The sequence below is a fragment of the Cervus elaphus genome, chromosome 30 (assembly GCF_910594005.1).
Source record: "Cervus elaphus chromosome 30, mCerEla1.1, whole genome shotgun sequence".
NCBI lineage: Eukaryota > Metazoa > Chordata > Mammalia > Artiodactyla > Cervidae > Cervus > Cervus elaphus.
The window spans coordinates 70105986-70120828 of record NC_057844.1 but is presented as its reverse complement, the minus strand read 5'-3'; the positions used below and the strand labels follow the sequence as shown (position 1 = coordinate 70120828).

The following is a 14843-nucleotide window of genomic DNA, read 5'->3' as shown; positions in this document are numbered from 1 at the left end:
AAGGCCATCAACTGATAACTTCATTGTAATGATTTGTATTATTTCAACCATGGTGGAATGTTAGGAAGAAACCATTTTACAACTTTTGAGTTGGTCTTTCTTGGACATGGGCTTCCTGGTAGTTCAGCATTAAATAATCTGCCTACAATGAACTCATCAGACTCAGGTTCTACCCCTTGGTCAGGGTCGGTAAGATCACCAGGAGAAGGGTGTGCCAATCCATCCAATATTCTTACCTGGAGAATCCCATGGATAGAGGAGTCTAGTGGGCTACAGCCCATGCAGTTGCAAAATCTGATATGACTGAAGTAACTAAGCACGCACACTATCTTGGACAGAGCAGCCCACTAGGTTTGATTAAAATCTACTTTCAGGGATTGTTGGCAGGTACTTTTATATTAAGGAGAAGCAATTTCACTTTTAAAAGCCTTAGTACTAAGTCTGAAGAGAGATTTACTCAGTCAGAGGTCTTAGGTACAAATATTGAACTCAGACATGTCAAAAGGAAAAAATGAATTCTTTTGGACGTAATGAGGTATATGTGTTAACATCCCGGTCTCTTGCTTCTGATCATAGATCCTATGTCCAGAGTGTCCCCTTGTGAATTTTGGATTGACATGTACACACTATTATATTTAAAATACATATTCAACAAGGACCTACTATGTTCTCTATAGCAGGGAACACTGCTCAGTACTCTACAATAACATAAATGGGGAAAGTATTTGAAAAAGAATAGATACATGTGTAGGTATAACTGAATCACTTTGCTGTACACCTGAAGCTAACACATTGTAAGTCAACTATACTCTAATATAAAATACAAATTTTTTAAAAAATACAAAGAAAAAAAGCCCAAAGTATCCTTTTGAGACTTTTCTTCCTGAATCCAAAGCACATGACCACTTGTGGTTAGGGAGGACTGGAGAAGGGAGCTGACATTTACTGAGTGAATTGGCGGTTTGATTTCTCAGAATATGTGGATGAGTCATCACTGACCTTGTTCTGAGATGAAGAAACTGAGGTTTAATCACTTGTCATCATCAGGCTTGTGAGAGGGACTGAGCTGCAGTCTGCTGCCTCCAGACTCTCCACGTGACTCACTCAGCAGGCTGAACTCTGGTCCATGTTCCTGAGATTTGCTCTGTGAGGAGCTTAGGCTCCCAAAGTACCTGCGTGGAACCCCGTCTATGGTCACTGGGGCCCCAGACTTAACCACTTGCTTCCCTGGAGGAGTTGTAAACCCTGTGAGATGAGACTGGGGCTGAGTCCCTAGGGGTCTGCATTTAAAATGGAGGAGCAGATTGAGGGATTAACAAGGTTGGGCTTCACTGGTGGCTTAGATGGTAGAGAATCTGCCTGCAGTGCAGGAGACCTGGGTTAAATCCCCTGAAGTAGGAAATGGCAACCCACTCCAGTATTCTTACCTGGAAACTTCCATGGACAGAGGAAGTTGGCAAGCTATAGTCCATGAGGTCACAGAGAGTCAGTCATGACTGAGTGACTAACACTTTCACTTTCAAGTGAAAGTGGGGAAAGTGAGGGAGATTGTTGGGCTGCACCCTGCTGGCCTGCTAGGCCTGTGCTTGCCCAGCTAGACTGAAGAAGGAGTGCGGAGTCAACAGCAGAGATAAAAATGGTTTAATGACTAGGGGGAGCTTCCATGTCTGAAGCAAGGACCTAACCAGCACCCCACTGTGTGTGGTGGGCAGCAGGGCAGGACATAGCAGCAGTCTGTGCTCCTAGTGGGGACGTAGTGGGGAGGGAAGATTACTAGTTACAGGGGAATTGACATCAGATTGGCTCTTCTCTTACTATGGAAACCAACAGAGGGTCATGCTCTTCCAGCCTCTTTAATAAGAATAGTAGAGGGTTCTTATCTAAAGCTAGAATAGTCATTAGCTAGGCTCTGGGGCACGTATGTAGAAAGGTCAGTCATGTGAGTAGGTGTAGGTGAAGCAGGCACCAGGTCAAGCAGGAGATGTACAGAAAGCAAGAGAACAGCCATCTTGGGTAACCTGTTCATACACATGTCTTGGCTATAGAGAATTGGTGTGTCTTCTGAGCTGTTGGATGATTCCTTCTGTGATTTGGATTCTATTCTTTCATTTTTATATTTGGAAGGTGTCCAGTCCTAATGAAAAAAAAACTTGCTTCCTCTGTGGGACTGGGATATTACAGAGACTGATGGAGGCAACGTTAGATTTCTTTTTTTATCTGATACTATTTGGGAAGAAGTGTCTAGAAAGTGTACTCTGGCAAAGGTTACCAAAAATCTGTCAGTTTTTTTGTTGTTAATATATGTCATCTATCATAAATAATCACCTTGAAAACTATCTAAGAAAAATGTAAACATTTTATATGACATGAATCTTTCTCTCATTCCCACATAGTAATAAGATAGTGTTTTAGTTCAGTCAAGATTTGGAATATCAGTGTTGCTTAATTGTTTCCCATTATGAAACATGTAAATAATTGTTAAGCTGAGTTTTTGAAAGAAAAAAATAATTTAGCTATTGGTGCCTCTTTCACTGGAATACTTTTTAGAATCTTTTAGCAGAGCAAGATTCAAGTTTGCCGCTGATGAATTTCAGGACCTTGTGAGAATCATTGACTTGTATTAGATTGGTGCAAATGTAATTTTGGTTTCAGACCACGAATTTGAAATCATTATGACAAGGCTCAAACACATCTTAATTAATCAAAATTAAGGGCCATTACAATCAACATCTTTGCAGCCAAGGATGGAGAAGATCTATACAGTCAGCAAAAACAAGGCTGGGAGCTGACTGTGGCTCAGATCATAAACTCCTTATTGCAAAATTCAGACTTAAATTGAAGCATGTAGGGAAAACCACTAGACCATTCAGATGTGACCTAAATCAAATCCCTTATGATTATACAGTAGAATTGGCAAATAGATTCAATGAATTAGATATGATAGAGTGCCTGTAGAACTATGGACGAAGGATCGTAATATTGTACAGGAGACGGTGATCAAAACCATCCCAAAGAAAAAGAAATGCAAAAAGGCAAAATGGTTGTCTGAGGAGGGCTTACAAATAGCTGAGAAAAGAAGAGAAGTGAAAGGCAAAGGAGACAAGGAAAGATACACCAATCTGAATGCAGAGTTCCAAAGAATAGCAGGAGAGATAAGAAAACCTTCCTCAGCGATCAATGCAAAGAAATAGAGGAAAACAATAGAATGGGAAAAACTAGAGATCTCCTCAAGAAAATTAGAGATTCCAAAAGGAACATTTCATGCAAAGATGGGCACAATAAAGGACAGAAATGGTGCGGACCTAAAAGAAGCAGAATATATTAAGAAGAGGTGGCAAGAATACACAGAAGAACTTTGCCAAAAATATCTTAATGACCCAGATAGCCATGGTGGTGTAATCACTCATCTAGAGCCAGACATCCTGGAGTGCGAAGTCAAATGCACCTTAGGAAGCATCACTGCAAACAAAGGTAGTGGAGGTGATGGAATTACAGTTGAGTTATTTCAAATCCTAAAAGATGATGCTGTTAAAGTACTGCACTCAATATGCCAGCAAATTTGGAAAACTCAGTAGTGGCCACAGGACTGGAAAACATCAGTTTTCATTCCAATCTCAAAGAAGGACAATGCCAAGGAATGTTCAAACTATCACACAATTGTACTTATTCCACACAGTACCAAAGTAATGCTCAAATTTCTCCAAGCTAGACTTCCACAGTACATGAACCGAGAACTTCCAGATGTTCAAGCTGGATTTAGAAAAGGCAGAGGAAACAGAGATCAAATTGCCAACATCTGTTGGATCACAAAAATAGCAAGAGAAATCCAGAAAAGCATCTACTTCTGCTTCATTGACTACACCAAAGCCTTTGACTGTGTGAATCACAACTAACTGTGGAAAATTCTGAAGGAGATGGGAATACCAGACCACCTGATCTACCTCCTGAGAAACCTACAGGCAGGTCAGGAAGCAACAGTTAAAATACGACATGGAACAGTAGACAGGTTCAAAATTGGGAAAAGAGTACATCAAGGCTGTATATTGTCCCCTGCTTATTTAACTTATATGCAGTGTACATCATGTGAAATGCCAGGCTGGATGAAGCAAAAGCTAGAATCAAGATTTCCAGGAGAAATATCAACAACCTCAGATATGCAGATGACACCATCCTAATGGCAGAAAGTGAAGAGGAACTAAAGAGCCACTTGATGAAGGTGAGAGAGGAAAGAGGAAAAAATTGTCTTAAAACTCAACATTCGAAAACCTAAGATCATGACCTGTGGCCCCATCACTTCATGGTAAATAGATGGTGAAACAGTGGAAACAGTGACAGACTTTATTTTCTTGGGCTTCAAAATCACTGTGGATGATGACTGCAGCCATGCAAGTAAAAGACATTTTCTACCTGGAAGAAAAGCTATGATGAACCTAGACAGCATATTAAAAACCAGTGATATCACTTTGCCAATAAAGGCAAATATAGTCAAAGCTATGATTTTGCCAGTAGTCATGTATGGATGTGAAAGTTAGACCATAAAGAAAGTTGAGTGCAAAAGAATTGATGCTTTTGAACTGTGGTGTTGGAGAAGACTCTCGAGAGTCACTTGGACTGCAAGGAGATCCAACCAGTCCATCCTAAAGGAAATGAGTCCTGAATATTCATTGGAAGGACTGACGCTGAAGCTGATGCTCCAGTTCTTTGACCACTTGATATGAAGAGATGACTCATTAGAAAAGATCCTGATGCTGGAAAAGATTGAAGGGAAGAGGAGAAGTGGACGACAGAGGACGAGATGGTTGGATGGCATCACCAACTCAGTGGACATGCATTTGAGCAAGCTCCGGGAGATGGTGAAAGACAGGGAAGCCTGGCATGCTTCAGTCCACAGGGCCACAAAGAGTCAGTCACAACTGAACACCTGAACAGCAACAACAACAAAAACACTCAACACATTTTTGCCAATGAGAAATATGTTTGTTTATTCTTGTAGCATAAAAATCTGTGCTTTAGGATTTGGTGAACTCTTGGAAAACACTGTCTGCCTCCTACCACTTGTGAAAGCACTTTCCCTGCAAAAAGTTGTCAAGATGCTTGAAGAAGTGGTAATCAGTTGGTGAGGGGTTGTCTGCATATGGCAGATGAAGCAAAACTTCATAGACCAATTTGTTCAATTGTGAAGTGTTGGTAATGTGATTCGCAGTTGAGCATTGTCATGGAGAAGACTTGGGCCCTTTCTGTTGATCAGTACTGCAGACATTGCAGTTTTCAGTGCATCTCATCAATTTACTGTGCATATTTCTCAGATGTAATGGTTTCACTAGGATTCAGGAAACTGTAGTATATCAGACAGGCAGCAGGCCACCAAACAGTGATCACAATTTTTTTGATGCAAGTTTGGCTTTAGGAAGTGCTTTGGAGCTCTTAGTTCAACCACTGAGCTGGTCATCACCAGCTGTATACAATCCACATTTTGTCGCACACCCCCATTTGACTGAGAAATGGTTCATTGCTATTGCATAGAATAAGAGAAGATGACACTTCAGAACAATATTCTTGATTTTTGATCAGCTCATGAGGTACCCACTTCTTGAGCTTTTTCATCTTTCCCAGTTTGCTTCAAATGCCAAACAACTGTGGAATGGTTGATGTTGAGTTCTTCCCTAACTTCTTGTGTAGTAGTAAGAGGGTTAGCTCTGATGACTGCTTTCAGTTGGTGGTTGTCAACTTCTGTGGCCAGCCTCTATGCTCCTAATCTTCAAGGCTCTCATCTCCTTTGCAAGACTTCTTGAACCACTACTGTGCTGTACGTTCTTTAGCAGTTCCTAGGTCAAATGGGTTGTTGATATTGTGAGTTGTCTCCACTGCTTTGCAACCCATTTTGAACTCAGATAAGAAACTCGCTTAGATTTGCTTTTTGTCTAACATCATTTCCATAGTTTAAAAAAGTATAAGATAAACAGCAAGTAATAAGTCATTAGCAAAGAAACATAAAGTGAGAAATATGCATTAAAATGATGTTTAACATAACTATATTCATTTAGAATGTATTCTGATATCAAATGACAAATTTCAGCAATGCAAAAACTGAAGTTAGTTTTGCATCAACTTAAATATTTGTGTTTAATTTGTTTTATTTGGTATTTATAGATCTTTGAGGGCTGTCTTGTCTTTGTCTCATGTTTTCAAATTATGAATTTTCAGTTGCGAGCATCCCAATTAATGTGTTTTTTCATACTGTACCTTTTACATTTGTAGGTGTATTTGCCAAACCTTGAGCAAGAAGATCACAATTCTAGTGACACATCAGTTGCAGTACCTAGAAGATGCAACTCAGATTCTGATACTGAAAGATGTAAGTAATTTCTAGAAGTCTGTGAAGCTTGCTCACACTCAGATGTATTGAAGGCCAGATCCTCCAAAAAGATCACTCTCCTTGAATATGTGGTAAACGCCTCTTCTCCCTCACTTTTATATCCCCTTCTTCTGAGCGCTGGTGATATTCATATCTTTGAGGATGAATCAAAAGACCTGTGGAAGTGTCACTACTACACTCTAAGCCACATAAAGCCTAAAGTATATTAAAGTGCTACTGTAGAATCACTGAATTATCACTTCTAGTGAAACTTTTTTAAAGATAATGATGCTATTTTATTTAGAACATTTATTTCCCCTTCCACAAATTAAGTCAAAGTATATTAGTATTTGAAAATTAGAGGTACTAAGACCTGTTTGTACCCATGTGATGCCATGCACAGTTTGCCTGAAGAGCATCTTCCATTAGCACCAGAAGCGAGGTTGGGTAGCCGAGCACCTGGATCAGAGATGCCCACTCTGCTGATGTTGCCAGTTGCTGGTCTCCTCTCTTCTCATAAGGATGTCAGGCACATTGGATTTAGGGTTGCCCTGCTCCAGTGTTACCTCATCTTAACTTCATTACATCTACAGAGACCCTGTTTCCATTAAATAATGTCATGTTCACAGGTGTCATCTTTAGGGCTTTATCATACCTTTTTAGGGGGACACCATGCAATCCACTGCACCTAACATAATTGAGGGTGGGCTGAAGATTAGCAGTTTTCAGACCTAGTGGTTGTTTGATGCTTCAGTCCTTGGCTTGTTTGCCTCTGTACCTCAGCACCTCCTTTGTTAACCCATGTCTGTTCCAATAGGCCTTAGTCAGATTTCTCACTTATGAGATGAATTTCTCTCCAAATTAGATTATTAAAATACAGCACCTCTACTTCTCTAGAAGCAGTTCCGTGTGTTAACTCTTTTCCGCTCCTCCAGCAATAGGAGTTTCAGATTTCTCAAGCTTGAAAGCAGTTAATTCCATGTACAGAGGGAGTGATAGTAGTATGTAAAACCCCAACATTGATAGTATTAGCCCATCCCTAGATGTTTTGGTATTCTCTGATTGCTTCTTTTGATGACACCATCCCCACATTTAGTACTATCAGAATGATTTGTCCACTGGTGGGCAGTCCTGGATGAGTCGGGGTCTATCCTTCCTGTTTGTCTAGTCCCTTTCTAACAGCAGAGAGTGGATGACTATGCCGTAACCCCTTTGGAATTGTTAGTCCTTGGCTGCTGAGTGAAATTGCTATCTTTATAACACTAGTCATTTCCTTTTGCATCTTACAGATACAAAATGGAAAGTGTTAATCTCATTTTAAAAAGATGCATGACTTTTGCCTCCCAAGTAGAACAAGACACAGTGCATCATGAATAACTAACTCTGCAGTATCAAATGTTGCCCAAAGGCTTCATTGGGTTTCTCCCAGGGGACCACCTCAGGGTGTGGAATGATAGGGTTACCAGAGAGGATGCTGGGCCACCTTCTTTCCACCTGACCTGCCTCAGCCAGACATGTCCTCCTTTGGTTAGTTTTTCATCCTGGGATTTTGCCTAATATTTTGTTTGCCTCTCAGTGAATCAGCCAAGTTTTGATTCATGGAGTCAGAAAATAGTGAAAACATTGCACATTATTTTCTATAACTTTGTAAGAGAGGGAAACTGCAATGATGTGTCACACATGTTCAAAGAACATTAGATTGGCTGTAGCTTTGGTAGTTGCCTAATTTAGGGAAGCTGGGTTGGCCTCTTATGATTGGTTGTTCTTAATTTTTCTTGGATCTGAGTGCATTGATTGTGGTTTAGGTTTTGGTTTACTGGCATGGGCTTCCAAGACATTAGAGCCACCAGTCTCATGGCCTCCTTGCTTATGAGCTATTTTATAAGGTAGAATATTGAATTTTCAGTTTGGAACTTCCTGAGTGTGTGGGATAGTTGTAAAGACCATGAAGACACAGCTCATGGGTTCTCTGTCCAGAGCTGGTTCCTATACATCCTATTCCAGCTGGACACATGATATTATGACAGTGACAGTGGTCAGTGAATGTTTGATGAATGACCCTTACCTATGGAGATATCCTTGTGTCCACCTCTGGGTTAGTTTTAAGTTTCTTTCCTGGAATATCCTTCCCAGTTGACTGTTTTTTTTTTAAATTCTGTTTCTCACACAGGCTTTTCTCAATTCCCATGTTGTCTATAGAGACTTTGCTGATCCTCACACCAACCTCCATGCTTCTTACTTCTGCATGTGCCCAGGGCAACTATATTAATGGCCTACATTTTAACACACAAGCACACATTTCTTTCATATTCCCCAAAACCTAACACAAGTTTTGTCAGAGACAGAATGCTCAGTTCTGTGTTGAGTTGAACTGAACTAGAATTGTCAGCCAGAATTCCATTCCTAAGGATCATTTTCTTAGGAAAATTGTAATTTAAGCCCAGTTAAGTTTTCTTGATTAGTATTTAGAGTACATTAATATTTTCAAATGCAAATGCTTTCCTCTCAAATTCTTTATTTTAGGGCAGAATGGTGCAAAAGGGAATTTATGCTGAATTTCCAAAACCTGGGATAGATTTCGAAGACATCCTTTTGAAAACGGAGAATGAGAAGGCTGAACTACCTCCAGGTCCAGGAACTCCCACTCTGAGGAAGTGGTCCTCCTCTGAGTCTTCAGTTCTGTCATTACAGTCTTCCAGCCCCTCTTTGGAAGATGCGGCTCCAGAAGACAAAGATGTGAGTTTCTCATCCTGCAACATGCCCTGGTCTGTATGCTTTTGGTGGCCTCGTGGGCCTTCAGTCTGCTTCTCTCGTGACATCTTTGTTTGTCCCAAAGTAGATCCTAAGTTTCCAAGGTCTTATTCCATGGACTTGGTAGAATTAAATTGCTCCCTGCTTGGGGTTCTTCCTTGGGTGTAGGATGGAGGATCTTATGGAGATCAGTAGCAGGTGCACTGCTGTGACTTCCTGAGCATATGTGGCTCATAATGATATGAAAACTCTTCAATTTGCAGTAGTTATATCCTACTCACTCTGGTGGCCTCCAGCTTCCCTTATACATCCAGAGGTTTAATGTGAAGACCCCCTTACAGTGAGTCCTTCTGTGACCACACTGACTCAGCTACTTTTCCTATATGTAGGAATGTTCTGGCCCTGCAGGTGAGTAATAGTAGTATTTTGCTCCATCATCAGATGGATTGTGATAGGCCAGAGGTAGCCTGTGCAAAGGACCCATCACTCAGCAGACACTTTGGAGTTAGTTCCCATCTTCCTTTCTCATCCTTCAAGACCGAGAACCATATCTTATCCACCTTCAATCTTCAGTGATCAGGACAGAGCTGAGGACATCCTAGGCTCCTATGACTCTATAATGCATCTTAAGTCCTCCAGACAGAAGCACACTAGATCTTCCTTAAAAACATACACAGGTATTCCTCTGTATCCAAATCCTCACTATCCAGACCTAGGAGCCTGGATGATTCTGATAAGTGTTCAGATTAGTCTTCCTCACATCCCTACACTCAGGAATCACTCTCTGAAATTTAGGAACCAAATAAATTCTGATCATATGCTTGTACCCTAAGATCCAAACTCACATTACTCCAATTCTCTATGTGAACTCAGTTTACTGTATTAGGTTAATATTTTGAGGCCCAGGTACGTTTTCCATTCTTGAGTGACACAAATAATCTAGAAGTATACATTAGCTCCATATAATTTTGTGTATTATTTTGGAACAAGCTTCTGCACTTATACTTAAATCAGGTATATTGCACATGTGCTGAGAGTCATGATCAACTTTAAGCAAAGCCCTTCAACAATGAATAACTTAATGCGAAGGATGTTTCTTTGTTTCTAATAGATTCTTAGGAATAGGATGGCTAGATCGGAGGGTCAATGCACACATGGTTTCACTAGATATTCCCACACCCTTCTCTGTAGGAGATGTGCCATCTTGTTCTCCTGCAACTGTATGAGATGAATCCGTTTCCCTATAGCTTTGCAATGGATGGCATTGTTGAACTTTTGAAATTTGGGGGTTCATTATTTAAAATTTTATCTCTCATTGCCATTTTCCCCTCCCAGACTGAGAATATACAGGCTATACCATCACTGGAGAGCTGTTCGATAGGAATGGTTGGTTTTAAGATCTACAAAAATTGCTTCAGAGCTCACTGGTTCATCATCGTTTTCCTTATTCTAATAAATGTTGCAGCTCAGGTAAATAACATCATTTATTTTGGTTTGTGCTTTCAGCTTGATACTTATGTGCTATTCATAACATGTTTATTTAATTATTTTTAATATGTATATTAAGAGATATGTTTCCAAGACTTGGCTCATGATGTTGTGGGATCTTGCTAGGTGAATCTGAAATCAGAAAGGCAGGCCTGCAGCATGGAACCTTAGGCAGGAGTTGACTCTGCTGTCTTGAGGCAGAATTTCTTCCTCCTCCAGGAATAGGAAGCATTGAGTTTTGCTCTTAAAGCCTTCATCTGACTGTATGAGGCCACCACAGTGTTTAGAGGGATCTCCTCTACTGAAGTTCTAATGATGGATGTGAACCACATCCACAACATGCTTCACAGCAACATCTAGGTGGGTGTTTGGTTGAATCACTGGAGACTGACCTCAGCAAACTGACACTGAAAACCAATCATTGCTGTACCTGTCAAGCTTTTTTCCTTGAAAGAATCCCAACATTTGTACTGTTGCATTTTGCTGTCCACTTGGATTTGCATTGAAATACATTATATGTGGAGAGCAAAGTCTTCTAGGGAAAAGAGGATATCTTTTAAAGGTTTTAAAATGTAGCATGCCCTTCCCTGACCTGTGGTCATCTGGGATGTGGGGCTTGGCACAGACCTGAGCCAGAAGGACCGTCTCTGTGTTCTGGAGTCTTTCCATCACCCATCCTAGTGAGCAGGGTGTGAGGGTTTAGTAATGTCTGTGTGAGTGACTGTTGTTTCCTGCTCCAGGTCGCCTACGCCCTGCAGGATTGGTGGCTTGCAGACTGGTGAGTGATTCCTGGTCTGACCCAAAGTGCTGTGAAATCTACAGGAAGCCTCACTTTTCCACAGTTGGGATGGGGAGGTGGGGTTTGTTCAGTCTCCTCCTCTGACCCTCACGTTGTTTCCCTGAAGAAAAACTAAAGTTCCTGCTGGTGGCATGTGACCCTCCCATGGTCTCTCCCCATGTCTGACCCTCAGGAGCTTCCTCACAGACAATTTTGAGAAACAGAAGTCATGATTGAAATTGAATCTTTATAAGGTAGATGGACACAGGGCATTATGAGCTGGGAATATTTCAGCAAGAAACACATCTCCCATGTTGACAATTTTTTGTGTTTGTCTAAATTCTATCTATAACATACTATTTTTTTTCTTTCCCATTCCATAGGGCAAATGAAAGGAGTACCATATATGCCATGGTCTTTGGACAAGGAAACATGATTGTGATGCCTGATCCTGACTGGTACTTAGGAACTTATTCAGGTAAAGTTGAATAATCCACTCTATCTGAAGTGCTTACAATGAGCCTGTGTGAGCAGCTAGGGCTTCCAGGAGTTATTCAGTAAGATCTTAGTGGGTTAAGAGTCTGAGTTGCAGTTTCTCCTTGAATTAATTAGAATAATTATTTTTTAAATCTACTAGAAGAAAGAGATTGAATGAAGTCTCTTAATTTGTTCAGTACTAGATTTTGGAAGTTACACCAGGATTGCATATTGAGAAAATCAGCCACTGGAAATATGTAGCTATTGTGTATTCTAGTAGGTGCTTTAGCTAAATCTTATCCCCTCATAGCTCAGTTGGTAAAGAGACTGCCTGCAATGCAGGAGACCTGGGTTTGATTCCTGGGTTAGGAAGATCCCCTGGAGCAGGAAATGGCAACCCACTCTAGTATCCTTGCCTGGAAAATCCTATTGACAGAGAGCCTGGCAGGCTACAGTCTGTGGGGTTGCAAGAGTTGGGCACAACTGAGCAACTAGGCACACACATATTGCTATATGGATGGGCAAGGGAATTAGAAACGGATCCTCACTTTGTGATTTAGATTGTTTCAGTTCTGTCTAAATAAACCTTGGCTTTTACTGAACTTGGGCGAAATCCTCTGGCAGCACGGGCCCCCAGATAAAAGCATTATTTCTTCGCAAGTATGCAAAGCTCCCCTTCACCATACTGCTCATCTCTTGAGCTTCACAAATTGCTTAAGAGGGAAACCAAGTAGGGGGAATCCAGTGTCTGGGAATTAAGATTCTTTCTCTTTCTTACTTTGAGATCACAATTTTATTGTGTCTGCAACTGTGATTAACTTTGAGGCTTGCCAGACTTATATTAACACAGCTTTCTACTTCCAAAAGAATGCATAGTATATATATAGTACTACACACTTTTTAAAGGAAGTCTCATCTAAAATATTAATATTCCTGTGGGAAACCTTCATACAAGCTTTCTACAGAGTGTGATATCTTTATAAGAACCCACTCATTGAAATTTGGTGTTTATTACATTGATCTCTTGCTAATAAACAAATCCATTCGTTGTTTATCTTCTGAATTGGTGGACTGTGGGGACTTAGAGAAGTAAGGAAGGGATTCTATTATGCATTCATATAGGATGGTGGGATAAGACAAATACCCATAGATGGAATCCAGGAATTTGAGTAACTTTCAGAGCTGAAGTCATATGTCAGCTGAAGGAGAAAAAAAAGTACTTGATGGAATACTTCTTACAGAAGTCATGTCCACTCTAGCATTGTGAATTCAAGAGATTTAAGAAGGGCAATTAAAAAAAAAAAAAACTTATATACTTTTAATTTTGGCTGCACTGAGTCCTCATTGCTTTGTGCAGGCTTCCTCTAGTAGCACGAGCAGGGGCTACTCTTAGTTTCAGTTTGGGGCTTCCGATTGCAGTGGCGTCTCTTGTTGCAGAGCACAGGCTCTAGGCTCATAGGCTTCAGTAGTCAGCACACAGGCCCAGTAGTTGTGACTTGCAGGCCCAAGAGCATGCGGGCTCAGTAGCTGTAGCACAAGGGTAGTTACTCTGTGGCATGTGTAATCTTCCCAGTCCAGGGAGTAAACCCATATCCCTTGCATTAGCAGGGGAATTTTTATCCACTACACTACCAGGGAAGTACTAGAAGGGCTATTTTAATTTCTATATGCTGAGGGGGATGCATGTATACCTGTGGCTGACTCATGTTGATGTATGGCAAAAGCCATCACAATGTTGTAATAAATCCTCCAATTAAAATTACTTAAATATATAAAACCACAAATTAAAAAAAAAATTATATGCACAGGGGGCACTCATTTATGTCACTAAATAAAATATGTTTAAAAGATTATGTTCATTTCCAAATGCTTCATGTTTCTATTAAACACTTAGAGATTAGTTGCTTGTTTAGGTTAATTATGTCATGCTAAAATATAATTTGTATTTTCTTGCAATTATTTGTGAGATTTTCTGCTTGCAACTTAATGCAATATTTTCACAGTCTTTGCAGCTATTTAGGCATGGAGATAGCTATTTTACACATTTCCAAGGAAATGGTAAATCATTTCTCCTGCTCCCTGTTAATTCAAGTTGGTACTAAAGCATTCCCCAATTTTAGATTGTGGGACATGTAATTTGTAAGATTTGAAATAGAAGCAAAGGAAGATCAACTACTTTTATTGATATAATTTTCTTTCTTCTGAGTTTTTATTAAAACTTGTAATTGTATTAGGAAAGCCTAGAAGGAAATTGTAGTTTATACCTGATCTTTTCCCCATGTGGTTTCTATTTAATGAGAAAACATAGTAATTTTTATATTCTTCCTTATAAATTAAACTCCTACAGGATCCATTGTATATATACTCATCTATTTTATATATGAATTTGCATATAAATTATATTTATAGAATACAACATATAATATCTTTATAAAGTGCCTGACATGCTTTAGCATCATGGAAACAAAGGCAGAGACCTAATGCTCTGAGTGATGTTTCTTGTTTCAGGTTTAATGGTAGCTACCGGCCTTTTCAGCATCACGAGATCTCTGTTGTTAATCTACGTCCTTGTTAATTCTTCACAAACTTTGCACAATGAAATGTTGGAGTCTATTTTGAAAGCTCCGGTATTGTTCTTTGATAGAAATCCAATAGGTAAGTCAGACATCAAACTTATTAGCAAACATGTCTTGTTAATGCATTTAGTACCTGATTACATTTGATGTTTGAAATTGGAGGAGATTCTTGGAAGAAAATCACTGTGCATGTTGATCCATCTTCTACAAAAAGCTTTCCTGATGTCTTCTTCTACCAGGGAAAATCTGAATATAGAAGCATATAAACTTTTATTCCAGTTCATGTATATGTGGAAAGATAAATAAATGTTCACTTTGCAGAGGCATATGAAACACACTACAGTTGATGCAAACATAAATCAGTGTTGACTGGTTGCTAAAACGTTGGCTGTGTTACCTAGCATTAAGGTAGGTTGTT

The 14843-nt window shown here is 39.9% G+C and overlaps 1 protein-coding gene across 2 annotated transcripts in view; it reads left to right on the top strand.

The window, feature by feature from the left end:
* Positions 1–14843, top strand: part of LOC122686751 (ATP-binding cassette sub-family C member 4-like) — a 2082459-nt gene that overhangs the window by 1997977 nt on the left and 69639 nt on the right. Inside the window, exons 14-19 of one of the 2 annotated variants that reach the window (XM_043891986.1) lie at positions 6259–6355; positions 8879–9091; positions 10442–10576; positions 11335–11372; positions 11756–11850; positions 14358–14504. The exons of the other annotated variant lie outside the window; for it this stretch is intronic. Coding sequence (XP_043747921.1) covers positions 6259–6355; positions 8879–9091; positions 10442–10576; positions 11335–11372; positions 11756–11850; positions 14358–14504 — 725 coding nt within the window. The remainder of the gene's footprint in view (positions 1–6258; positions 6356–8878; positions 9092–10441; positions 10577–11334; positions 11373–11755; positions 11851–14357; positions 14505–14843) is intronic. 2 annotated transcript variants of the gene reach the window in all.